Source organism: Haemaphysalis longicornis, unplaced genomic scaffold (assembly GCF_048455015.1).
Source record: "Haemaphysalis longicornis isolate Haplotype H1 unplaced genomic scaffold, Haemaphysalis longicornis Haplotype H1 scaffold_10, whole genome shotgun sequence".
Lineage (NCBI taxonomy): Eukaryota > Metazoa > Arthropoda > Arachnida > Ixodida > Ixodidae > Haemaphysalis > Haemaphysalis longicornis.
Genome location: NW_027526204.1, coordinates 30064481 through 30091590, shown reverse-complemented (window position 1 = coordinate 30091590; position 27110 = coordinate 30064481). Strand labels below are relative to the sequence as shown.

Genomic DNA, 27110 nt, shown 5'->3' with positions numbered 1-27110 from the left:
TCATGTTGACGGCATTTTGCTGTCCCTCCAAAATATGACTCGTTTCACGTTCAAAATACACTGGTGCCGAAGTCAGTCCGATAGGGACACGGCATTAGCAGTAGTGTCCGAATGGCGTGACAAATGTGGTATACTCTTGACATTTTTGAGACAACCACACTTGGTGAAACCCTGCTGTGGCGTCGTGTTTTGAGAAAAGTTTTGCGTCTCCAAGTTGCCCAAGTACCCATTCGACCGTTGGAAGCACGTGCCTTTTGCGGAGAACCTCTTTGTTGAGCTTCATTAGGTCCACGCATATTCGGTATTCGCCCGATGCCTTCGGTACTGCGACAAGTCATGCACATCATGGTGTCGGCTTCGTAATGCGGCTTATGACGCCTTGTTCCTGCTTTACCATCTGCTTTACCATCTCCTGCTTTACCATCTGGTCCAGCTCCTCCCTTACCGTGTAGTAAAGAGGGATGGGAATTCTGCGAGGTACACTGAGAGCGAATGGTTCTGCATTTGGCTTGAGTCGAATCGGGTACACCTCCCCTACTGTACCTAGCCCTTCAAAGATATCCTTGCCGGGGGCTGAGTCACTTGCACAGCAAGCTTGTTTTTCACCTCGCTCGGCGGGATCGATGAACTTAACTACACCCAATGCGAGGATAGCAGGGTAGCCCAGAAGAGGGGTAGTCTTTGAAGGCATGAAGTACACTGGCTGCACGCAGCTGCGGCCCCTGTACTCCAATGTAGCTGTGAATTGGCCAGATACCTTCAAGGGATGGTTCCCTGGACCAGTGAAATGACCCTCCGGTTTTTCGAGTTGCGCAGGAACCCCGGGAAAAGTGCTTGGAACAACAGAAACTTCTGCTCCCGAGTCGACCCTGAACTCGAGCGGGACGCCGTTCACTTGAACACGAACAGACTTGGCTTTCGCCTTGCGACTTCACTGGTGTTCACGGCATGCATCTCAATAGCGTGCGACTGCCTGCTTTGTGAACGTTGTTTAGCTAAGCAAACAGCTTCAAAATGCGTTTTCTTCTTGCAAAACGTGCAAACGGCTCTTTTGGCAGTGCGAAATTCCCGTGGATGCGCATCTCGTCCGCAGAAATGACACGATCGGTGCGCGGTGGCGGGGGGCATTTCCCTTGATCCTTGCGCTTGGTTACGTGACTGCCTTGGCGATGGCCTGTGTTTTGCTGCATCAACGGAGGTTGTTGCCGATAACTGGGTTTCGCGTTCCCGTTTTTGTCGTTCCGCATCTTCGTGCAGTCGCGCATGTAGGAGCGCTTTGTCAAGCGATAAGTCGGGAGTGCGGCATAGCTGTTCCGATAACCTGCTGTCCAACAAACCAACAATAAATCGATCCCGAACGAGCCTGTCCTCGACGGGCGCTGAGCCGTAGTTGCATTTCTTTACCATGTTTCGCAATGCGGTGTAAAAAGCATCCACGCTTTCTTCTGCTTGCTGCGTCCGCTTGTGAAAACGATAACTTTCATGAACTTCATTGACAGGGTGCACGAAATACGAAGTGAACTTGCTTTTTACAACGCTGTATGCCTGAACTTCTTCGGCAGATAAGTTCAAAGATGCTACAACGCGTCGAGCATGAGTACCCATGCAATAAAGAAGTGTTCGTACCCGGACCTCGTCCGTAGCTTGGTGCAGCCCTGTAGCGAACCCATAGTCCTCGAACTGCTCAGCGCAGGTAGACCACGCACTAGTCCGACCCAGATGCCAGACCCATGCGACAGTACGTGAAAGAGTCAATAGCTTCTTTTGTGCAGATACAGAAACTTCAGCCCTCTAAACCAGAGTGGCTACCCACAGTTGAAGCATTGTTTGTAATGAAAGAATATTGAAATAACCACGGTTGCCCAAGAAGGGCTGCAGTTCTAGTGTTTATATTGAGTACTGAGTGTACACATCATCAGTTACGTGTGTTTTGTTTGTCATCCTGTCAAAGAAGGCAAAAAAAAGCGAACAACAGCGTTACCCCGGGACGCCGCCTTGGTGCTATATATACTTGGATCGAGCGAGCGAGCTAGGACGACAAGGCGAGCGCCGAAAGTGCTCTGCACTTAAAATAGCATGGTCCCCGGAGGCCTTTCCAAGGGCACCTAGTAAGGCGTGTTAAAAAAATTGACCAAATAAAAACAACCCTCTCTAGGTGCCTTCAATAAAGTATTGGTATTTATAATTTGCCGTTGAGATATTTCTGCAAGTGGACAACCTATCTGAGCTGGTAGATTAACCCGCTCGGCGACAAATTTTTTAAAAGCAGCGGGTGGCTTCGATCAGCCGGTATGTAAGCGTCCTCACCAGAGACTGAAAAACTGAGAGGCATGAGTGCGCAGTACGAAAATGGTCATGCTTGCTCTCCGTTGTCCACAGGGTTTGCATTTTCACCCACTGCGCAGCTCCTGACGCGCTTAGGCACTATTGTAAGAGCGGGTAGACCTCCGATTATACGGTGAGCCTTGAAAGCCTGGTCTACGTTTTCGCTAGCATTATTGCTAACACAAAGGAAAAGTATGCCTGGGACCGAACTGAAGGAAGAAAGGCACGATGTATTTTATAACATTAAAATTCTTTCGCCTAAGCGACATTGAGAAAAGTTTGCACAGGTTATGATTCTTTGGCTCGTGCCCTGTTCGTTTGCGGCTGCGCATAATGGCTTGTACAATTCTTGAAGAGCAACAACGGAAAATGTAGCTGAGACCACTGCAGCCATTCGGGTGTCAGTAAAATCTGGTAAAGCGACCACTGACCTCTCTGAGTTCCCACTAATTCGAGCTTAGCCCACAGCATTGCACCAAAAAGAAAAAAAAAGGAGTGAGAGGTTCAATCGCTGTGGTACTTCCGAACATGGAAGGAGCAAAACTCGGGACTTACCCCACTACGATACATGTAGTCATCCTTGCGGCCGCCTTCCTCTTTTTTTCCCTTTCTATGCCCTTCGCCACCTTCTCCTTCGCCGGCACCACCGCCTTCTCCCTCTCTCTTGCTGGGAGGGCTGCCAGGCCTCGGGACATTCTTCAAGTACATATTCTCTACGTTTCCTGCTGGCGAGTAGTTGGTCACCACAAAGATTTTATTCTTATATTTGGCTACACCTGAACCAATTTTTGTGCAATCTTTCCATACGACCTGTGTGAAGTGGCCACAAGCAGGCTGGAATGTATTTCCCCACTTGTACATCTTGATCTCGTCGTACCAGCAGTTGACGGCGTTTTTTCCTGCACATGAAGCAAGCCGGGAAAAGGGCCATGGTGGGTACATTGCGTTTCAGAATTGGTGCAGGTATGCTCTAAGCGAGAATGAGTGAGTTTCATATGCGGCATAGCGGGCAACAAGTTGTGTCGGCGTGGCATGCGTGAACGTCCTCCATACAGGTGCAGAAGCTTCGCGGTGTGCACAAAACCCTAGTGCGTATGCACGGTTGGTGCCTTCTGGCATGTTTAGGCCGTAAAGGGTGATGACAGGCTGGACACAACTACGCGCATATTTCAAGATTTTGTTTGAAGAAGTGAGATTATGAATGTGTACATTGGCGTTTTTAACTTGCCGTTATAATTTTGTGCCACACCATCACTGTACACCATGAATACGAAATCGTGTTGATTAACTGTTGTAATCAAGACTCCGGGGCGCCTTGCACACCGGAGCTGTATTTCTATACTCTGCCGTGGCTTTTAAATGCGAATGCATTTCTTAGCCGTGGGTTGTCTTGCGTCGTTGAGCGGCGTGCGCCTAGCAACAGCTGTGGCGCGCGCCTAGCAACCGGAGCAGGTGCGGAGTAGCGGAGGGCAAGGGGAGAGGAGGAGCGCGCTCGGCGTGTGAGGGCGCTCGCATCGCGGAGCTCGGGCGGAGTAGCGGAGAGTGAGTGGAGAGGAGGAGCGCGCTCGGCGTGTGAGGGCGCTCGCATCGTGGAGCTCGGGGCGGAGAGAGCGCGCGCGCGGGCTGGCGCGGGTCTCTCTCTCCTCTCCGCGTACCCCTCTCCGCTCGCTGCGCATATAAATGCAGGGAGCGCGCGCCTCTCTCCGTGACTGCTTGCCGACTGGCGCCTTGATAGCGATGGAAGTCGGTGAAGTCGAATCCCTCGCGGCAACGATACCGCAAAGAAGAATTCGGTGCACCCAATGCATTCGCATTTCCGCACGATCCCCTTCGGGGAGGTGGGGGGATTTTTTTCTTGTTCATACCTCAAGATTCGCAGCCCCCTTTGCGCCGAGGCACACCCAACAAGACATGTGGTGACCTTCATAATAGTAGTTTCTTGGGCGAGTTCGTCATTCGTCGTATAAGTAAGCGCAAAGGAACAAGGACAAATGAAGTGGACGGGAGGCGGCGCTGCTATAAACTCGTTAATTTTTACTTTGATGTTCGCTTTTATACGGGAAGATACTCAGGAAACGAAAGAAACAAAGGGGGAGGAGCACAAGCAAATACAGAAAAGTGGAGGACGACAGTTTAAACGGGCGCGTTACAAAGGCAATTTTGCAAGGCAAATTTTAATGATTGGATAAAAAGTTGAGTCCTTTCTTTGTCAGTGTTACCGAAGCTGTGCTAACGCATTTGTCTTTCAAAGAAACTATCTGGTAGGCCTCGATGATTTCTCTTGTCAGCTGATCCTCGTGTCGAGCTGCCGTGCTGGTCTTATCAAAATGTGGCCTACAGTCACAATCTCTGCAGTGTATGCCCAGAAGTGCGGTAATTGTTTTATCTACAATGTTCTTATGCTCTCCAAGCCGATAATTAAAGCAACGACATGACTGTCAGACGTACTGCTTACCACACGATAAAGGAATGGAATATACTGTGCCTTGTGAACAATTCATGAACCGGTCGCGATGCTGCGCTTCGCACTTGTTTTGCTTTTTTACTTTTCCATTGACCCCGATAAGTACTTTCGACAATTTGTTGGGAGCAGAGAAGACAACGTGAAAGTTGACGTGTTTTCCTATTTTCTTGAGATTGTGCGAAATGCCGTGTACATACGGCGCACTTAAACTTTTCGCTTTCTTGCTCCCCGGGTTCCACGTCTGGCTTTTTTCCTAAAATGTTTAGCATTTCATCGACGACCGACACGAGAAGGAATGAAGGGCACCCGGCAGACCATCGCGCGTGACCATCGAGAAAAGAAAGTAGCGACACCATTATCCAGGAACGATGGTTCTGTACTTGCATCTACACTGCAAAAAGTGACCGTCACTTTGAGGGCCAAGTGACCGTGATTTTTTACAAGCAGTCGACGTAAATGGCGAAGACTGTTCTTTTGTCGTCAATTAAATGGGAGGGGGGATAGATACAAGTAGCAAAAGGAAACACACTGATTTTCGTAATACAGCATTTTGATTGGCTGCCACAGGCGGCCACAGGCGGGTGTCGCCAGTGGGGGCTATTCTTTTTTTCTCTTATTTGACACCGGCTTGTCGAAGAATGTTTTCTTTGTAGGGGACCCTAAAGGAGACAGCATCGCCGGCTTGCCCGGGTGAGTGGGGACCTTTCCAGGGACGCTTCCTTTGTCTCCTTCCGCCGCGCCGCCATCGACACGATCGGTGGTGGGTGGTAGAGGAGGGAAGAGGCATTTTAGGGACAAAGTACCATAGGACCCCGCTTTGACCGGGGCTTGTCCCTTGGCGGCCATGTACACGGTGTTGAGCATGCGCGAAGAGCATTGCATTGGATTGGATTTGAATTGGATGGGATTAAATTGATTGTATCGGATCGGATGCAATTGCAATTGTATATACTGTACACACGCGTTGTCACCCATTTACATGCGAAAGTGGGCAATGCCAAGGGTGATTTACGGTAAGAACAATCCCCAGTGCCTATCCAATCGTCATGATTCACTTCGTGGAGATGCGTGCATTTTTTGTTTTGCAGCCCTGAAAACGAAGTATTAACGTATATTTTCTGTACGACCACTGAATTCCGTCGCGTGCGGCTTCCACTGGAGGTTCTGTTGAACTTAATCAAGCAGTGCAAAGGTCGCGCACAATGCACGCGAAGCTGCGCTAAAACAGACCGAAAACAACCGTCGCTAAAGCAGACGACAAAGCCATACCGCCGACGCCGCCGCTGGCGAGCAGGCACTTCCGCGCGAGGAAAGCTGGGTAAATTCGCCGCGCCATCTACAGTGTTCTCCGTAAGTGAAACCCTCCGCCCCTCAATTCTCCCCTCTCGCCTCCGCATCCACCGCGTTGGGAGTTTGTTGTCCCTCCCGCCACGAAAGAACCCTTGCCTGGTAGAGAGGTAGAAAGCTTTGCTTTAAAAAGAACAGAGCTTCCACTCGTGCTGTTCCAGGCAAAGCAATAATCGAAACAGAAAGGCGTGCTAGAAAACTCCGCTAGGCGAAGAGGAGAGGGGGAAGCTAAAGCGAGGCGGAGGGAAGGAATAGCTGCGCGAAGTGTGATGAGGGGGAGGCGTGGCACGCAACGAATTACGATGTCCAGTGGCTGTGGCGTAGTGAGGGAGAAGGAGAGGTGAGTGTGAGTGCACGGCGCGCTACAGCTGTCGGGGAGAGGAGCTTTGTGGTATGGGATTGGCTGAGCTTGGCCACTTCGTGACGCGGCGGTGTTCTCGTGGCAGAAAGGCGTTGTGGGGGGCGCCGGCGTCAGTATCTGGTGTACTATCGTGATAAGTTTAAAGGGGTCCTGAAATACCTTCCGCCGATGCGTGGATGTACATGTAACCAAATAAAGCAATGTATTAGCAATCTCCTCCCGCAAGAATTTTGTTGAAGCGATGAGTATTAGCTGAGAAATCGTAAATCAGAAACCGCGCATTATCGTCGCGCCGCGTTTCCTCCTCCTTTCAACTTGCTCTCCGCTGTTACGGCGAGCGAGCCTTCCCTCCCATGATGCTGCGCTCCTCGGCGGTGACGTACTTCCGCTATTGCGCTGCTCACACAGCCGTCTGCTACGGGCAAGCTTTGTTGACACCATGAATTCCGCATTCCGCTCAAGGCTGGAAAAGCGAACAAAAAATCTGGCCCCATGTGTGCGGCGGCCTGGCCTTGCCCTTTCGCGGTGTACGTTGCTGCAGAACTTTGCTATCGGCGGCACGCGAGTTTTTATCGGCGGCGAACTTGCAGCCGCACGTTGAGGATCCTGCGCTCGCTCCCTTGGATGCACAGCGCACTGTTTATCCAAAAAGCGCCGTATCAGATGTGGCCCCGCTGGTGCCGGGTTTTATTTTGTGGCGGTGGTAATTCCTGCCGGCGGCATGTGAAAAAGACATTTTAAACCGATACAGAACCCGTGCATAAAACGCCAGTTCAGCTTGGGGCGACGCGTGGTGGAGAGCGGCAACGTTGGCAAAACATGCTCCGCCGCGGCTCTGAGCTTTCTAGCGCTGGAGCGAGCACCATTTCTTGGACAATATCAAACATCGGTTGCCCTGGCAACAAGGCACAAACCGCTCTAGAAGTCAGTTACGGTTGCGTGATCCCGGTTCAGCTTGGGGCCCCACCTCGCGGCATATGGGCACTGCAGGCATACTACTCACTCCCATTTGGAAGTGCGAGATGCGTTTGGCGTTGCAGGAGGCGATGGTGTGTGTGTTGTGGACGCCTTTGTTTCGCGATGAAATGCGACGTTGTGCTTCTGCGGGTGGATAGTGCTTCCCATGGTCTGGATTATCTTTCTCAAGCGGCGTACGACTCAACCTCGCATGGGTATGTGCAGTGTGCGTGGCTAAAAGCCATCTCGGCTTGTGCCAGATCGGCCAGAGTTAAGTGACTCGCTGTTCGTCCCCGCAAACCGCGCGCGACGTGAGTGCCGAATTTACGAGGGGCAGGAGGAGGCAACCCATCGTCTGTCAATCGCGGTTCGGACTTGCAACGCATGTTGTGACGTTGTGTTCGTTCGAAACGCATCTCTGGATTGTTTGGAAGTTGAATTAAATGTATGCGTCAAACCCGGGCATTCGGCTCAGGGCGTTCTCCGCGATTGCAAGAAAGAAGTGCCACGGGGCTTCAACGCTTTCTTTATGGAACGTACTCAAGTAAGAGAATATTCATGTCGTGTTATGGCCCTGTTGCATTCAATACAAACGGTTAAGCGTTTGTTTACACTTGTTTCGTTTGTCGTAAAATGTCCAAGCACTCCGGCACTCCGCTGGCAGATCAGCCGGCGAGCCGACGCTGAGCAGACGACTCATCTCTTTGCCGGAAGTGCGTGAAAAAGCCGCCCAATAGCAGGATGTCTAGCTCATGACGAACATCTGGGAATCGATGATGTAGACATGTGAAGATGGCGGCGTCCAAAAACACGAAGGAAAGGGTGAGAAAAAAGCGACAAACTTTGCAACAAAAGTGTGAGCTTTCCGCTGCGCGTAAAAGAGTAATACTTGGCACAGATGATGTTGACGACCCAATCTAACGATTGCGCTAGTCAATTTAGTGTGCTCAAAACGCCTTTAAGGGCCCCTTTAAACTTAGCTGGGCGAAAGGTGCGCCAACAGCGCTGCTGTTTCATAAGTCTTCGCAAAGTTAAGTCGCAAATGCTGGCCCACTTTTTTAGATTGGTTCTGTTCCTCGTGGCGTCAATCTTACCGTCAAGCAAAGCCAATATCAGCAAGCGCGTTGAGCGCTTCCCTAGTGACGGCGCATAACTCTGCACCCTTCCAAAAAAAGGGTGCCGAGACAAGTATAAGGGAGAGAGTAAGAGGCAAGCGCCGCCAAGGTCGAGCCAGCGCATCGTGCAGCTCCACAGTGAAAACTATTAATGGATGGATTAATTGGGGGGTTTCACGCGCCGACGCAACGCGGGCGATGATGCGCGCCGTAGTGTAGGGCTCCGGAATAATTTCAACCACGTGGGGGTCTTCAACGTGCGCCTAAAACTCTTACACATGGGCGTTTTTGCTTTTCACCTCCATCCGACAACCGGCCGCCACGGCCGAGAGTCGAACCCGCGTCCCCGCGCTCAGAAGCACATAGTCTTTCTCACTGAGCTACCGCGGTAGGTCCCGCACGAGGGGTGCGGAGAAAAGGATAGGGGCAGAAAGTAAGGGCACGGGCCATGAAAACAAACTTTGCTCGTGCCTTTCGCCTAAATTCTGCGTCACGCCTATGTCGTTGTAAAACAGTTTCGCTTTCATTTACCTTCAGAGGTTCTAATGTCTTCACTTTTTTAACTACAGCTTTTTTTTTTTCAATTGCTTGCTGTGTAATCGCGGAACAAGTTGTTCAGCTTAATGGGGCGACTGAGCACGAAGGTGGGGCCCCATTGTTTGAACGCTGCTTGCCCAACGATTATGAAGAAAAATGTTATTGCTGCAAAAAATTTGAAAAGAGACCATGCAAATTGAAAAAGCATCTGGACAGCCACGCATTACCAGTGACGGAAAGGGAATCGTGGTCCGTGCCGTAGGAAGACCAGATGTTCTCCCCGTACTTCCTATTACGACTCCTGTGCTTCATTTTTCCTAGCCGAGCCAAGGCGTAGGCATATGCTTGAGCGTAGCGAGAGATCTGTAAGAAAAGGATAGGAAGCAGGAAGTAATCAGTTCGGTGCAATTTTTGCTCTGCGCAGTCGTAGTCCAGTCCCTTAGCTTGGCTGATCAGTGTGCCTGAGTTCTTGATTCTTGTGCTTATTTTTGCCGCAAGGGCTACGCTGCAAAAGAGCGCTAAGAAAAAGTGTGCTGCGTATAAAATCAATTAAAAGCGGAAAGATTTGGTTGAAGTTGGCTAATAGAAAAAGATCTGTATAGGGGCACTTATTGTATGCCTAAAATGGGATGTAAAGCATTTTTCAGCGTAATATAACATCTGGGCATTCAAGCAGGGCTCCTCGGTGAGAAGGTCTATGGCTTGGAAAGAAAACAAAGATTCGTACTTTCACGGAAGAGCCCTCAGCACTGTCTTCGTCACTGAGCGGCATGCTGGGGTTACGTGCTGTATGAAATCCTCTTCCGAAAAATCACCATCAGACAGTTTAAAATTCTTTAGCTGAAGTTTTTGCAAAGATCACCAAATGCCTGTATCTTTGGACTAACAGTTTTTCACAATAGTATGGCACAGAGTACCGAATGAATAGAAAAGAACTGCGCTTCAAAGACAATACCATTGCAAAAGGGACAGGACGGCCTACTCTTGAAATAGCGAATGAACTCCTCCACATTTGGCACAAGTTGACCGTGGTGTTCTGTTTGCAACGTACCCTGTGTGCATTGTTTAAGTGACCAAGAGTGCAATCGAGATATTTGTTTTGTGTTCTCTTGAGTTGTAGTAGCTATATTTGGTTATCGCACAAATTTTTTTGCATGAGCATACCAACTATTATGGCAGAGTTCACGGGTTTTTTTTTAATGAGTGGTTTGAGACCGAGGTAAGTGACAAAGATGTAGTCCGCATTGGTATTAAAACCGCAGCAGATGTTTTCTTGTCATGTCCTGATTTCCTGCTATTACGCAATATCGGTATACAAGCAGATGGTGATGTAGATCAACATAAAGTATGCTGACATGGTAGTGTTCAAGAGCTAGATGGACACTGCATTTTTGTGATGCTTTGTTAAAGACAGAGGTTCCGTTACGCTGCAAGAATCTGTGTATATAGCCGAGCAACTTATTCTGTGTTGAATATACGTATTTACAACAATGGCAACATTATGAGCCTCAGCTGTGAAAATTCTCGCGTTAGGGTTCAGCGTTTTTTTAAACGGTCAGCATGTGATTCTAAGGAGTGTTTTTGACGCGCTTGTGCAAAATTCTTCGGAATGGTACTTGGGTTAAGCGCTTGAAAAATGTTGGCGAACCAGAAGACAGGGAGCTTTGTTCCTTCCTATTTTTGCAAATGGGAGATCGCAGAACATCGTTTGGTAGCTTAAAAGAGGCGCCATAAATCCGCAAAATGAGTTTTGTACGTGTCATACAAGATAAAAGTTATTTTGGATGCTAGTGTATTTAGGCAGTAACCAGACGCTCGTGCCCGCGCGCTCCGTTCCACACGCGTTCTAGTTATGTACGCGCCCAAGCACGTGACGAGGGTGAGGGCAAGGACCCACACGGAGGCGACGGAGGCGCGCGAGCGTGCGCTGCCCCGCGCTTGACGGTACCGCCTTGTCGACATTGCCCAACCGTAGAGCACCCAACACTGTCATCGCAACACACATCAACGTCGGATTTTCATCTTACAGCAGAGAAACGTTACCTTTAATGCCAGATTCGAACTAAATCACAGCTGCATCGTCGCTTCGCTAGGCACACACGACGGCGGAGAGCCATGTTTGCCGCCGGCTGACGAAGTTTGAGCGTGTGCGTTATTACTCGCCGATAGCGTGTTTTGCTGGCGTGACACTGAGGAAGCGCATGCACCCAAAAACATTTGCGGCTAATGAAGCAACTACGCCGATTTATGACGAGGAGACGGGCAGCGACAGCGTCGATGTTGGCTACGGCCACCGGCGGATTCACCCGCCGCCGCTGCCGCCGCCCGCCCGGCCAGGGAAATGGAAGCACGTAGAGCGGCGGCTCTGACTGGGCGCGGCCGGTAGGCGCGCAGGAGTGGAGTGGAGTGGAAAACGTTTTTTACTATCGCATTGAGTGCTACCGTAGGCGGTGGGTGGACATCCTAGTCCGGTAGTCCACCCTGTACTGCGACGGCCCGGGCACGCGTCACAAGAAACTCCTGATCCGCGAGCTGGCCACTCCGCAGCAAGCTCTCCCACTGCTCAAGGGTGCGTGGTTTTGGGGGTTGGGGGTTGGCAGAGCACATTCAAACCAGATGAGTTGTTGTATTTGGGGTGCCGGGGCAGTATGGGCACTTGTGGGGTATGCGGTTGGGAAAATCTAATGGAGGAAGGTGTGGATGTGGTAAGTCTCGGTCTGGAGTCGTCGCCAAATGTGTGCGTCGGCCACACCTAGGAATGCATGTGGGGGCGGTAGAGCCCTGCGGGAAGCTCTGTACCGATTAAGGATGTCGGAGTAGTTTTGTGAGAGTGGGTGCAGGACCGGAGGGAAGCTAAGGGGGTCGTCTTCTTCCCCTTCAAAAAATGCCCGGTGGGTAGTTGGCGGGCAGTGGCATGCGCCACCTCATTGTCAGTTATGGACGTATGGGCTGGAATCCATACAATGCGGGTTTCTGGCAGTTCTCGTCGTTGTTTGAGGATGGCAATTGCAAGGCCGTTGATGTTCCCCGTTGCAAACCATCGGCAGTCCGTTTGCAAATCGGTGAGCACGGTAATGTTGGACGTCGGGGCGTGAACCACCGCTAATGCGATGGCCGCTTCTTCAGCTGTACTTGCAGAGCCGGTATGGAATGTCGCTGTTGCCCGTGTGCTACCATCCGCCCTGAACACCGCAGCCGCATCTGCACGTTGAAAGCAGTAGCTCGCGGCGTCTGTGTAGCACGCTTCGGTGTTCGTGGCATACCTCGCTGTAATAAAAAGCCGTGCGTGTTGTCACCTGCGACCAGCATTGTAAGTCGGATGCATGTGCTTTGGAACTGGAAGCACCCGTATGGCAGCTCGTTGGATCGCTGTCGTGCGCTGCAGGGTGTCGATTGTTGGTGGAAGGGAGTAGCCCGAAGTGCTTAGCACATATCGCCCTGTAGCAGTTAGCTGAAGCCGTTGATACTGACTGTTGGTGTGGGCTTCAATTAGTTCAGCCAGGATGTTATGGAAGCCCAGTTGGAAGAGGCTGGAAGTTGATGTGAAGACTGGTAGGTCAAGAGAAGTTTTGTAGGCTTTGCGAATCATTATGTCGATTTTGTTGGACTCTTTGTCTTGAGAGGCACGTAGGGTGTTCCATAAGTGATTCTGCTGATCAGCATGGCCTGAAGAATTCCGCATGTGTCTGCTTCTTTGAGTCCATGACGGCGGGAGCACACACGTTGAATAAGATGAGTCAGCTCGGCCACAGTCAGTTGAAGCCTAAAAAGCGTGGCCGCTCCGCTTCCATCATGGTGGTAGGGAATTCCCTGGATTCGGCGCGTTTGCACTGTAGGAACGACAGTATCCTTCATGGTAAAAATCGGATCTGGGGTTTGTGGAACGGGTCGCTCCTGTGTACGCGAGCGCATGATGAGTAGGGCAGACTTTGAAGGTGCGCACGTCAGGCCGCACGTTTGCAGGTATGCCAATGTGGTGTCGACCGCTCGCTGTAGCTGATCTTGCTGGTGGCCTGATGACCCTTTGGTGATCCGCAGTGTTACGTCGTCTGCATACAGAGCGTGGGAGACATCCTCTGTTTATTTAAGCTGGGATGGTAACCCCTATAGAGTGATTTTAAAAAGAATAGATGAAATCACTGGCCCTTGGGTAGTGCCTTTCGCTGGTGTGCTGAAATTGCCAGAGACATGGGGTCCCAAGTGAAGGCTAGCGGTGCGATCTGTTAGAAAGGCACGCACATAGTAGTAAGCTGCGGCCCCACAATGGAGGGTTTGAAACCGGTTGAGAATTGCTGCATTGGTGACATTATCAAACGCACCCTGTACGTCCAGTAGTGCTAAGATGGAGCTGGGTTGAGTCAAACTCAGGTTGTTGATAATTAGCTCTTTTAGTTGCAAATGGACATCTTGGGTCGACAAATGGAGTCTAAAAGCAAACATTGTATCTCGGAGCATGTGCCTCTCCTCTAAGTTGTCGGTTCGGTGAGCCGGCGTGTAATAAAGTGCTCGAACTACTTCCCGACGCACGATGTTAGAGAGATAGGGCGCAGGTTATCGATGGCGATGGGCTTGTTAGGCTTGGGTAAAAGCGTTATTTCGGCATGTCGCCAGTGCGCCAGTACCGTGCCCTGAACCCAGTGATGATTGTAGCGCTCCAGTAGCGACTCCTGGTGTTCTTCTTTCAGGTTCCGCAGGAGGCCGTAGGTTATCTGGCCGTGGCCTGGTGCAGTGTTGCGGGTTATCTTGGCTAAGGCTTGATCCAGTTCAGTGTTAGTAAACGGGGCGTCGACAGAGGGGTTGGGTGCTCCCATGTATTCTGGGTTGGTGATTACTGTCGTATCATCCCCAAAAGTCTCGATGCACACTTGGTCCAACAGTTGGTCAGGCGTGGACGGATGGTTGTGCAGGAGGCGGGTGACATATTGGGCCATACATGTCTTCGATGGTGGCGAGCCCATAAGGTGCCTCAGTATGCATCAAGTCTGCTTGGTCGGGAGAGTTCTCCCTAATTGATCGCAAAACGTGCGCCCAATTTCGGGAGTGCAGTTTTTGGGCGTAATGAAGCGCTTGCTGAATAATGCGAGCAATTTTCTGTTTCAGAGACCGGTTGCGCTTTTGGCGCCGCCACATGTTCAGCAGGCCTCTTCTGGCTGCCCAGAGGGGGTCAAGGTGGTTGTCAACCATTGGGGTATCAGAAGTGAGGGCTATGTGCTTAGTGTGGGCCTGCTGTAGCTCGTATAGGCGCTGCGACCACAACTCAATGCTCTCTGTTGGTGATGGTAGGGTTGTTGGGTCCTGTCGGAAGGTAGGCCAGTTGGTGAGTTTGGCAGTTACAATTCGGCGCGGGCCTACTGGATGTGAGAGCGTGAGTTTGATGCTGAAGTGGTCGCTGCCAAGAGTTTCAGGCAGGGCCTCCCAGGTTAGTTGTGGCGCATTTCGGGCAAAGCTGAGGTCGAGAATGGTATCCCTCGTTACGCTCGTTACAGTTAGGTCGTTGCATAGCATAAAGCTATAGAGTTGCGTAGCATGTAGAAGAGCTGTGCCCTTTTGAGAAGCGTGAGAGCATCCCCACGTTATATACGGGGCATTCAAGTCTTCTAGTAGAAGTAGTGGGTTGTTAGCCGCACGCTTCACTGCTTGTTGGAGTAGGTTTTCTATGGCTAATAATGGTCGCGGCGGTGGGCTGTAGGCATTCATGATAAAAAGGCTGCGCCGGCCCGTTTGCCTTGGGGGCATTTCTAGGAAGACGTGGTCCGGCTGAGAATCCAACGGTATTGCTTGGGCAGTAAGGTTGTGATTCACTAGAACTGCTGTGCGGTTGTTGTTGGGGTTGATGAACGTGTCATAGCCCCTTAGAGTAACGGTTTGGGTATGTGTCTCCTGTAAAGCAACGACGGCGTGGAGGGATGCTGTAGTTAGGAGATTGATGGCTGCTTTTTTTCCCCTTTGAAGTAGCGGCAATTCCATTGGTAGATGACCAAGGATGGTGACCCATTATTGCAGCGGTGGGTCATGCGGAGTTGGGATTCTCATTGCTTGCGGGAGGTCTGGGACGATTGCTTGTTCTAAGGCCGATATTCGTTCGGTAAGGAGTTTGACGATTTGTTGTGCCATCTCGGTGATTAAGGCGCCAAATATCTGGCCATGCCAGACCTTCGGGAACGCGACGCGCTTCGCCTCGTCACCGGGCGCCTGAGCGCGTAAAATCGAGGGCGCAAGCGCGTGCGTGGGGTTACCGCTTTTCAGATAAAGCATAAGGCTGGGGAGGTTTAGGAACATACCTAGAATTTATGTGTCTTGTTACTGCACGTTCAGACTTTTATGTCTTTGGCACGAAGAAGCAGGCAAACCAGAAAATGTTCATATATTCACTTTGGTCGGCGAATTTGGTAACGTTCCGACTAAGTGCTTATGGAGGACACCGACAATATCTCACATTTCTTATTGCATGTGTATTAATCCCGCAAGGTTTTGACGCAGCTCGGCTTCTAATATGAGCCCCTAAGGAAAATACCAGTGAAAGCATAGGGTCGGAAAAATCTGGCACAAATATACTGTCGGCAAGGTAGAAACACTGTATTGACTGTTCTCAGAAGGCTACGGAATTGCTAGCAAAGTTCGGCTGCAATTACTTTTGACCCTCATTTTTTATGTAGGAACGCCACAAAACGAACTCTTACTCAAATATAGACTGTTATTAAACACGCAATTTTTGTAGCTAAACAGCACCGCTTAACACACATACCATTTTAATAAATGATGCTTAGCAGCTGTCGACTGGGGGAAGCTGTTGTTCATTAGGTAAATTTCAGCGAATCTGCATTTACTCGATTTTACGGGTTTGCGTTGGGGATTTTATTTCGCCCAGCAGGCTAAGCAGGAGCTTCTGTGGCTGCATACTTAAAGGTGCGTCAAAATGTGACGCCAAAGATAAGTGCAAAAAATAAAACATGAGACAAAATCACGTGTAAAATGGTGCTTAGCTAAAGTGACAATGTTTTAACTGAGCCACGTCTGCGCCGAACGGTGAAAATTAGCAACATTATTGCTTCTTTAAGAGGTCTTTCTTCATTGAAGTCAATGATTAGGCCATTAGAAAAATCGAATTGACGTGGCTCAAAACGTGGAGATACAAACCCCTATGACTTATTCTACTTATTGGGTTGGCATAGTCCTTTTTTCCATTCATGTCGTTATGACCATTTCGTAGCTACGCACATTTGTGTTTCTGGAAAAACTGCTTATTCGCAGTAACTTGGAATAGTAAAACAAGACAATTATGCTGTCTTTCCTTTCTTTGTCTGCCAGGTAACATTTACACTTGGCAGTTAGTTTGAGGCATTTCTTTCACCCCTCGTTTCTGCCGTAGCTAATCGTGGTCAGATGACAATACGCCGGGAGGCCGTCCTGCGTGTCGAGGCCCATGGGGCACGAAAAAAAAAATGTAGGGCGCAATTTAAAGGCTGCTGTATCCTGATGCCAAAGATGGCACTTTAATCGCAAACCCTTAAAGAAGTAATCGATATATTGAAGAAAACACATCAAGCAGTAGGGACTCCGTAGCCATTTTCCGGTGCTTGATTACACCCGGATACTTTCCCCGTGGCTCGCCGTGACACTTACGTGTGGTTTCTCTATGACGTCACATAACATTGTCTGTGTGACTGGGAGCCGCCGACCTATGGATCCGCCAAGCATCATTATTGGGCCATTTCAGTGAGACTTCTATTTCGTTTGACCGAATCACTTGAATGTAACGAGCAGTTACTCCATTGATAACTAACGTGTAACCTGTTGCGTTAGCGCGAATTTGAGTTTTGGAATAGTTGCGTTTTTTCATCACAAAAACGTCATTACTGGTTGGAACAGGGCTTGATGAGTTACCAAAGGCTAGTTCTTTCCAATTGAGCAAAGGTGTAAGCGGTCTTCAGAGGCACTTTGACGCATGTGTCCGGCTGAAACGTTTCTTACCGTGTCATCGTTTTCTACAGGTGGTACACCGTGCCGCCGCCTCAACCTGTTGTGATGTAGCAACACTTGTCTTTGAAGCTTGCGCATGGACTTCGTAAATCTGCCATTGAAGTCCTCCGGCTCGTCGTCACCGCTGATAACCTGTTTGTCCGGGAGAAAGAAAACGAACGAGGAGAGAAAACTTAGCTGCCTTCAAGATCCTTCAAGTTTACGGTTAGAAACCTTTTGGGGACATAAAGTTCATAAACAGCATTCCTGCGCGGGGTCCACTTTGCGGGGAGGGCTGTCACTGCATTGAGAGAGCACACTCGCGTCAAAGTTTTCGAGGTTCATGAACGCAACAAATCAGTTAACTGTAGAGGCCTTTATTATAACAAGCGTGGTGGTTTGTCTGAAATGTTCGTTGCTGAAGTCTACTTAGCGCGCCGTATTGTTTACGCTTTTTACCACCATGAAGATTTGGGGAAATGTTTTTCTCTATGCTCCTTGTTTCCCTGACTGGTCGTAGAAGGAAACGTAACTCCAGCGAGTGTAGAGCGCTTAAACTTTGACAAGCAAACAAGGACGACAGAGACTACAAAAGACTACTATATTGTGTTGTAAGAATTTCCAACTCCATCGTGTGGGCGACAACTCAATCGTGGGTGAGTGCCGTAGCGGGACTTGGTATTTTTAAGTCGACAGGAATAAGGACGCGCGCAGAAGGCCGCTTTTCTGCGTTGCGCGGGCACGCCTATTTCCTCCTGTTCCGTTGCTTCATGAATACCGCCGGATAACGGCTGGTGCATGTTTGTATACGGTGCGCATTAAAAAACTGATCGGCTAAACGGCTACCACTACGGTAAACGCACATTTCAAATGTGAGGTCAACCCAGAAAGGCGATGGTTTTTATTCTGACAAGGGAAGCAATGAAGAGATTGATATATGACAGTAAAACCATTTCTTCATACCTTGTGTCGTTTGACTCTGCCGTGGAAATCATATGGGTTGCTTGTTTAATGGGTGCCACTAAAATACTAATAGGTGTTTGCTACCGCCCTCCTAATTCTCCGTTTTCCTTTCTCAATGACTTGCGCACGAGTGTGGCTACGGCTACCCAGTTATGTGCTGCCGATGAAACGTATCTCTTGGGCGATTTCAATTTCCCGGACATTGACTGGGTTCATCTATCATCGTCCTGTCGCGATTCTTTAGAACTAATCAATATTACTTTAGATTTCAATCTCTTCCAAGTAGTTAATGAACCCACCCGAGGATCCCACATTTTAGATTTAGTATTTACAAGTGCTCCTGAAAGCGTTGACTCTGTCTTGAATAGAGATGGTTTCAGTGATCATAACATGCTCATTATAACACTTAACTTACCATTACCACCTCCCGGATTCAATGTAAAAAAATGTACGACTATAACAAGGCGAATTACAATGAAATGAATAAAGAGCTGGAGATATTCTATACTACAGAACTAATGCCCTCCTTTGAAAGTCGCTCGATTGATACTAACTGGTCGCTTTTTCGAAATAAAATATCTACTTTGGTTAAGAAATACGTGCCACTCATATCCATCTCAAATGATAGAGCTAACCCATGGTTCAGTAGATCTCTTCATGCACAAAGAAACAAGAAGAAACGCTTATACAAAAGCGCCCGAGGCTCGGGTACCAAGGAGGCCTGGCAGAAGTACAAAGAGTGTCTGCAAAATTACTCGTTGGCCATATCTACTGCTAAAAATAAATACTTCTCAAATGACCTACCTTCTATCCTAAAAACTAACCCCAGAAAATTTTGGCAAGAAATATCCCCCCCGCGCGATACTAACAAGATTGTATTACACGATGATGAGCACATTCCCATTCCTGAAAGTGACTGCCCCATAGTATTTAACACATTTTTTTCATCAGTATTCGGTAGAGAAGATTATTCCAGCGTTCCTTGTTTTGATGACCTAGACTGTCCATACATGCAACCAATTGCCATAACTGCCGAAGGAATTGAATGTCTTATAAATAAGCTTAAAGTATCTACCTCCGCAGGAGTTGATAATATTAATTCGAAAATACTAAAAAAATACCAAGTCTATTTCAAGTAAGATTTTGTACCACATCTTCTTGCAGTCCTTATCATCCGGACAGTTGCCGAGTGACTGGAAAACGGCTAAAATTGTGCCAATACATAAATCTGGGAATAAAAATTCACCCGACAACTACCGTCCTATTTCACTAACGTGCATATGTTGCAAATTGCTTGAACATATTATAGCTTCTAACATTTACTCTCACCTCGAAACCAATAACTTTTTCTTTGATAACCAGCACGGCTTCAGAAAAGGTTTTTCTTGTGACACGCAGTTATTTGAATTTACCACTGACTTGCACAATAACATGGACAATAACTTGCAAACTGACTGTATTTTTCTTGATTTTTCTAAAGCTTTTGATCGTGTCGCCCATTGCCGTTTAATCTCTAAATTATCCGCCCTTCGACTAGATTCTTTAACATTATCTTGGCTTCGTAACTTTCTTTTTATGCGGGAACAGTTCACGGTAGTAAATGATTATACCTCGCCGCTGTCCCCAGTCACTTCGGGTGTGCCTCAAGGCAGCGTTCTCGGTCCCCTACTCTTCTTAATATTTATTAATGATTTGCCTTCACACGTCACATCTTGCATGCGCCTTTTTGCTGACGACTGCATAATTTACCAGAAAATAAATGACCAGACTGACCACGTAACGCTTCAAAAAGACCTAAACCTCATCTGCGATTGGTGTAACACATGGCAAATGTCTTTAAACTTAACTGAATGCCAGAAAATATCCTTTAGCCGAAAACACAATAACTCTAACTTTTCGTATTTCCTGAACAACCATTTAGTTTCTGAGGCACTAACATATAAATACCTAGGCGTGCTCCTAACGGCAAATCTTTCATGGTCCACCCACATTAACGCCATATGTGCTAAAGCCTCACGATCATTAGGATACTTACGCCGAAATTTGCATGCTTCTCCGTCTAACATTCGTCAACTAGCCTATAAAACATTTGTATTACCACAACTAGAATTCACGTCCTCAGTTTGGTCCCCCTATCAAAATTATTTAGTTGACAAACTAGAAGCCGTACAAAATCGCGCAGCCCGGTTTATATCCAAATCATATGACTTCAGTTCAAGCATAACAAAAATAAAATATAATCTTTCACTAGAACCATTGCATATCCGACGGCAAATCGCGCTTCTATGCATGTTCCACAAATACATTAATCGTGCCAGACCCTCCCCATTATCCACTGTAACCCCTCTTTCCACATCACGCAGATTATTTAATCAACGCAGCTTCACCAGAATCTACGGCACCACAAACTCTTTCAATTCATCTGCTCTCCCACGTGCTATCCGGTTGTGGAACGATCTGCCTGATAATATCGTATCGCTGACTAACCCAGAAACATTCCGTCATCAGCTGCACAAGCATTTTTACATGTGAAACCACCAAACAGGAACGCTGGCATTCCTTTCTGTTAGCACCATGATGTTTTCCTTTTTCTTTCTATTTTTTTTTGCGGTTGCGGCTACCACACTAGATGTTATTATTGCTTGTTCTTATTGTCTTGCCACTCTTGCTAGCTGTTATCATGTTCGTTTTTTTCTTGTTTCACTGACGTGTTGCTGTATTATATATCTAGTTTTTGTATAATTTCTCTTGTTATTTTTTGTTTATCTGCTATTTTTGCCCCCCTTACCCAATGCCCCCGGGCCTGTAAGGTATTTTGAATAAATAAATAAATAAATAAATAAAATTTGTTTCCTGACGGTTGCAACGCTGCAGAACTGCGAAGTTATTTGGCTTGCATCAGTGAAAATTGGGGTATTTTTATGACATTTATTTGGTTCGTGCCTCATTTCTTTGCGGCTGCCTAAATCATAATCTATGTCTGAGTGACGAACGGCAGCCTAAACGTTAGATAGGCGCAGGGGAAGAATTCAAATGCACTTGAATTTTGTTTCCGTCTGTACATATCATCATGCTCATATCAATGAAGAGCAAACTACAGAAGTGTTCTGAAGACCATTCCTTGTCGAAACCTTACGAATCTGTGCGCCTCCGCATTTGAATTTAGCACAGCGATACATCATCGGAGGAGAATGCAGAAATTCCTATTGGTTCCTCTTACTTTTGTGTCTGACAACACAGCAGGCACGCAGATCTGTGCTCACCCCATCACGAAATTCGAAACCAGTACGAAGCTGTTCATTCTCTCCTTCTTCTTCTCCTTCGCCGCCGCCTCCTCCGTGTCCTTTGCCGCCCCCACCTTCGTGTCCTTTTCTTCCACCTTCCTCTCTTTCGCTGTAAGGACTGCCGGGCTTGGGCACATTTTCCGAGTAACCACCAATCACGTTTCCGGACGGGTCGTAGTTGCACACAACGTAGGTGTTGCCTTTGTACGTTGCTATGCCTGTGCCCAGCCTTCTACTTTTCTTCCACATGAGCTGCGTGAAGTGGCCTGCCCTAGGTACGTACTCGTTTCCGAAGGTGTAGTACTTTATTTCGTCGTACCAGCAGTCCACGGCGGTTTTTCCTGCACGAGAATATGAGGAAAACAGGGGTGATCTGGGGACACTACGTGGTAAACTTTGCTAACGCAGTAGAACGGAAAATTGGAGTAGTTGGTAGCGGTTCATCTTGAAGGAGCAAGCGCTCACACAACATGAAGAAAAGTAGAAAAAAACAGAGACGACACGGCGCTAACTCGCAACTATTTGTTTATTGAAAAGAAACACAAATATATCCTTTCCATATCTCACGTGGTCCGTTCATCTCACTTAAGATCTCACTTCTCACTTAAGCGAATCTCACTTAAGCGAATCTAGCTAACTTCCGCGACAAAGGGACCCTTTAAATGCCATAGTCGTTTTATTGCGTTGCTGTTCACGAAGCTTGACAAGTGAAATGAGCTCGCCTGCGCTTGCTTGGTAATGTTATAGCCAAAACCGGCATGTAAAAAAACATCCACCGTACGTTCGAGAATCTTCCATTAAATGGCGCTGCGGAGCTGCGCGGGCTGAGCTTAAAACTAGCCAGCTGAACTTTGGCTGAGCATCCAGCTTCTCTTGGCCAGCGTTCCATTCGTAAGCGGAGCTTCCAAATAGCCATTCTTTCGTAGCTATACACTTGCCTTGATGTAGCTTATCTTTCCAATGACCCGATGTCAGTGAATGTCATCAGTAAGCCATCGCCTCAGCTTACTTCGTCAGAACCGCGCGTGTAAAAAAGCAAACCGACAAACTCTGGCTAGGTATCACTACGGGCGCGCAGGACAACTTCGTCGGCTGGAAACTCGTCCCGCTCTCTCGATCTTTTTCTTCTTGCTGTATGTACCGAACACAAGCAGGTACGGAGTCCTGCCTGCTCCGGAAGTAACCATCTTCCCGGAAAACAAAAAGGGGCACACTGGGGAGGTTCACCCATGCTAGGAAGGCTCTTAGGGACAAAGCAGCACTCCCTCATCAGAGGGGGATCTGGCCACTTTGATGTAGTAGTTGGCCGCCACCTATGAACCAACTCAACTCTCGGCTTTCAGCCCCCAGCAGCTGTAGAGGACCTGTCCACGGCGGCGGGCAGAACAGTGATACAGGAAAGGTTGCTAAAAATCCCTGGATCCGGACAGGCGGCCATTGTAACTTGACCGTGGCAACGTTCAACGCACGCACTCTGGCTAGCAAGGGAAGCTTAGCTTACTACTAGAGGAGCTCTCGGACATTAGGTGGCATATTATGGGGTTGCAGCTAGTTAGAAGGACAGGATAAAACTTTAAGGAGCTCACTAGGGGACATGTTCTGTGCTACAGATGGCCCCAAGAGAAGGAAGAACAAGGGGTGGGATTTTCAATCCCCAGAGAAATAGTAGGAAACGTGGAAGAGTCTTTCAGCATTAGGGAGAGAGTGGCAGATTACGTGATTAAGCTAAACAAGCAATACAAGTTAAAGATAGTGCAGGTATATGCGCCTACAACCATCTATGATGATGAAGCCGTAGATAGCTTCATCGAGGACGTCGAATGAGCAAAGAAGTAGGCAACAATGCAATTCCCAAGTGTGGTGAGAGACTTTAACGCAAAGGTCGGTAAGAAGCAAATGGGAGAATGGTCAGTGGTAAACTTCTGATTAGATAATCGCAACAGTCAAGGAGGTACACTGGTGGGACTTACACAGAGAAAGAATGTGAAGTTAATCAACACATTCTTCTACAAACTACAGAATAAGAAATCGACTTGGAAAAGTCCAGATTGTACAACGAAAAATGAAATCGACTTTATCGTGACAACCCGGGTATCGTCCAAGACGTAGACGTGGTAAGTGAGATTCGGAGTATCGATCACAGTATGGTTAGATGCAAGATAAGCCGAATCTTAGACGAGGAAGAACAAAACAAATGAAAACTAACTAACCCCGCATAAAATCAGTCAGAGCTACATCGCCGGAGTTTGAAATAACTCTAAAAAAACAAATTCTCGCTTTTGAATGAGCAGAGGAAGTCCGTGTAGACAGGCTAAATGAAAACCTAACATCGGCACTCAATGAATCAGCAGCAGCTGCGGTAAAAGCAACACGTAGAGAACAAACAGCAAAACTAACTAAAAAACCAGGGAACTGATGGCCAAACGTAGGAACATGAAAGTGTCAAGTACGGAAGATCGTACTTAATTGGCTGAGCTGTCGAAATTAACAGAAATGATATAAAAGACATTCGGCCTTATAACATGACAGTGGTCGAGGGAACGCTGCAAATAGGGGAAGCTTGAAAGGAACTAAGAGAAAGGCATCTGCAAATACATGATCTACACACTCAGAGACGAGCAGGGTAACATAATGCACAACTTGGACGAGGTAATAAAAGTAACAGAGCGATTCTACAGCAGACTCTATGCCAGCGACGTTATACTAAGGGGAGTACAAGGGGAGTACCAAGGCTGAGAGTACAAGCTTAACTTCGGATGTGCAACTAGTAACTAAAGAAGAGGTAAGAAAAGCTCTCTTAAGGTCATGGTAAGAGGAAAAGCGGCAGGTGACGACACATACCCTTACATCTTTTGAAGGAGGGAGCAGATATTCTGGTAAAGCTAGCTGTACTATTTTAGGAATGCTTGATGAATCAAAAAGTGCCCACATCCTGGACAAACGCCAACATTATTCTGATTCCTAACAAGGGAGATCCCAAGGACCTCAAGAATTACAGACCTGTCTGCCTACTCTCAGTTATTTACAAGCTTTTTACCAAAGTTATAGTTAGCCGCATAGGTAACAGCCTGGCTTCCCATCAATCCAGAGAGCAGGCTGGGTTTAGGAAAAGGTACTCAAAAATGGATCACATCCATGTCGTTAACCAAGTGATAGAAACATCCGCCGACTACAATAAACCCCTTTACATGGCATTTATAGATCACGAGAACGCGTTTGATTCTGTACTCATCGCAGCCGTTTTAGGAGCACTAAAAGACCAGGGAATAGAGGAAACATACATAAGATTTCTAGAAGACATATATAGGAAATGCACGGCCCTTCACAATATCCCTTCACAAGCAAAGCGGTAAATTTCAGATCTCTAAAGGAGAAAGACAGGTAGGTACTATCTCTCCAAAAGTATTCACATAATGTTTGGAAGGGGTGTTTAGAAACTGTGACTGGAAAAACATAGCATTAAGGATAAGTGGAGAATACTTGAGCCATTTGAGGTTTGCGGACGACATAGCCTTGCTGAGTAAGAATGCAGAACACATGCATAGAATGCTTGAGGAACTACAATCAGAAATCACGGCCGTTGGGCTAAAAATAAATATGAATAAATCTAAAGTATTCAGGAATAAGAATGCCAAGAACGACTTTTTCAGCATAGGAAACGAAACGCTAGAGGAAGTAACAGAATATAACTACCTCGGACAGATGGTTTGTGCTGACCCCAACCGTGAGAGAGAAATCCGGCGCAGAATAGTTATGTGGTGCGGAGCACACGGCAAGCACTCCCAAATAATGAAGTCATGTACCTCTGTCACTTACAAGAAAAATCTACAACCAGTGCATACTGACCGTAATGACATACAGAGCTGGAACTTGGCGGCTTCCTAATCAACTAGAGTGCAAAGTTAGGTCGGCTGAATGGGCCATAGAATGAATAATTTTATAAATACCACTCAGGAAGAAGAAACGAGCGGCGTGGATTAGAGAAGAAACTAAAGTTGACGATATCATAGTTCAAATAAAGAAAAAAAAGGACTTGGGCTGGCCATGTAGGGAGACGAATCTAAAACGGGTGGACAATTAGGGTATCAGGGTGGATACCAAGAGATGGGTATAGAAGAAGGGGAAGGCCAATAACACGATGGAGGGAAGAAATAGGGGACTTAAGGGGTAAACTGTGGACTCGATTAGCGCAGGACAGGAGTGTTTGGAGGTCAATGGGAGAGGTCTTCGTCCTGCAGTGGAGCTGAGCGGGCTGCTGCTGCTGCTGATGGTGGTGATGGTGAACAAGGGAGTCATTGCGTTGCAAAAACTCCATTTTGACAGCAGAGTTGTTTGACCTTTTCGTTCCGCCGTATAGCTTTACCAAAGAAAATGCCAAGAAAAGACCGAACGAACGTGAGCGTGCGCGTCGTGAGAAAGGCCCGGCGTCGGCCAGCTTGACCTTCGTGAACAATCTGCCCCGAATTTGTGAATTGATTTTCTTATTTCCAGTGCTGTTCTTCTTTTCCTGACCATTATTATTTTCACTTCACGTGAGCTCGCGCCTGAAGTGGGGAGCACAAAGGTTCGTGCTACAGGCTCCGAAATCACGAAGCCGGTTGCCGCGCGTTGTTCTAGCGTGTATCAACTCGGTCCACTTTGGGAAAGATGTAAACGGCTGCAGAAAAACGATCTGGGCCTGCGAGTCATGAAGAAGTTTCGGAAGTGAGTTCGGAAATCCATGTGCGGTGCAACAGCCGGGTCACCAACCAAGGGAGACGGGCCGCCAGCTCGGCTGTTTTGGTAGCCTTGCACCATGACTGCAAGCGGCGGCATTTATTTATTTGCTGACTTGCTCACTGGCCTGAACTTGGTCTGCCCAGTTAGGTTGCCTCGTGAGACGCTGCGGCATTCACCGATCAGATTCATAGAAAAGGCAAGAGCAGTGAAGGAGTGTTGCCAAGGCTACTTTACCGCGGAAAACCTTGTTGGAGCTGGGGTCCCACAAAGCGAAGAGGTTCTCTCCGTACTTCCTGCTGTGAGTTCGGTGCTTCATTTTTCCCATTTGAGCTAGCCTGTAGGCATAAGCTTGAGCGTGACGACACATCTGTGAAAATAAGAAATGAAGCAGGGATTAGTTTTGTGTAGCAAGCTGTTTGGAAAGTGGTCACGAGACCACTCAGCTTTAATGTACACCATTCGTTGAAGTTTTCTAGGCCAATTCGAAGCCTTTTCGATGACAAAGAATTCAAATAATAAGCTTTACGTTTAATTGTAACAAAAATACTTTATGACAGCAAGAATGAAAGGTGTTTTCTCTAGCTTTCCAGCATAAAATGTAGAGCCTAGATTGTAACATAAATTTTGTGCATTGAATTTTTCGCGGCCTGCGCACTTTTGGCTTGGCCTAGAAAATTTTGACAAACACTGTACCTAAATACTTCCTCAACGCTGTTAAAATTGTATAATAGTGTAATAATGCGGAGGTTCATTTGGCGAGTAGAATGGGGTTCTAGGCGTTCAGTAAAAGTTTTGTCCCCGATTGTGTGCTTGATGTATTTTGAGGGGATGACGATTAGTATAACGACCATCGGCTTTTCTTTTAAATCGGCGTGATGACAAGAAAGATCTTCCCAGGGGAATTAATCTGACTGTAGGACGTTTTATTTGTTGAACTAGGTGCGACTACTATTGGATTTAATGTTTTGTTCTCTCAAAATAACTACCGTTGCCGCGGCCCTGTATTCACCCTTTCTCACTCTCTGCTCCGCCGTTACTCTAACCGCTCTGTGGCCGTCTCCACTGCGCAAGACACAACG

General features: G+C 47.7%; 1 protein-coding gene across 1 annotated transcript in view; it reads right to left on the bottom strand.

The window, feature by feature from the left end:
• Positions 1-2829: 2829 nt before the first annotated feature.
• Positions 2830-27110, bottom strand: part of LOC144159771 (uncharacterized) — a 56574-nt gene continuing 32293 nt past the window's right edge. The window contains exons 5-9 of the mRNA XM_077691462.1: positions 26266-26398; positions 21292-21653; positions 17078-17218; positions 9334-9469; positions 2830-3224 (exon numbers count right to left, since the gene is read on the bottom strand). Of these exons, the coding sequence (XP_077547588.1) occupies positions 2830-3224; positions 9334-9469; positions 17078-17218; positions 21292-21653; positions 26266-26398 (1167 nt within the window). The remainder of the gene's footprint in view (positions 3225-9333; positions 9470-17077; positions 17219-21291; positions 21654-26265; positions 26399-27110) is intronic.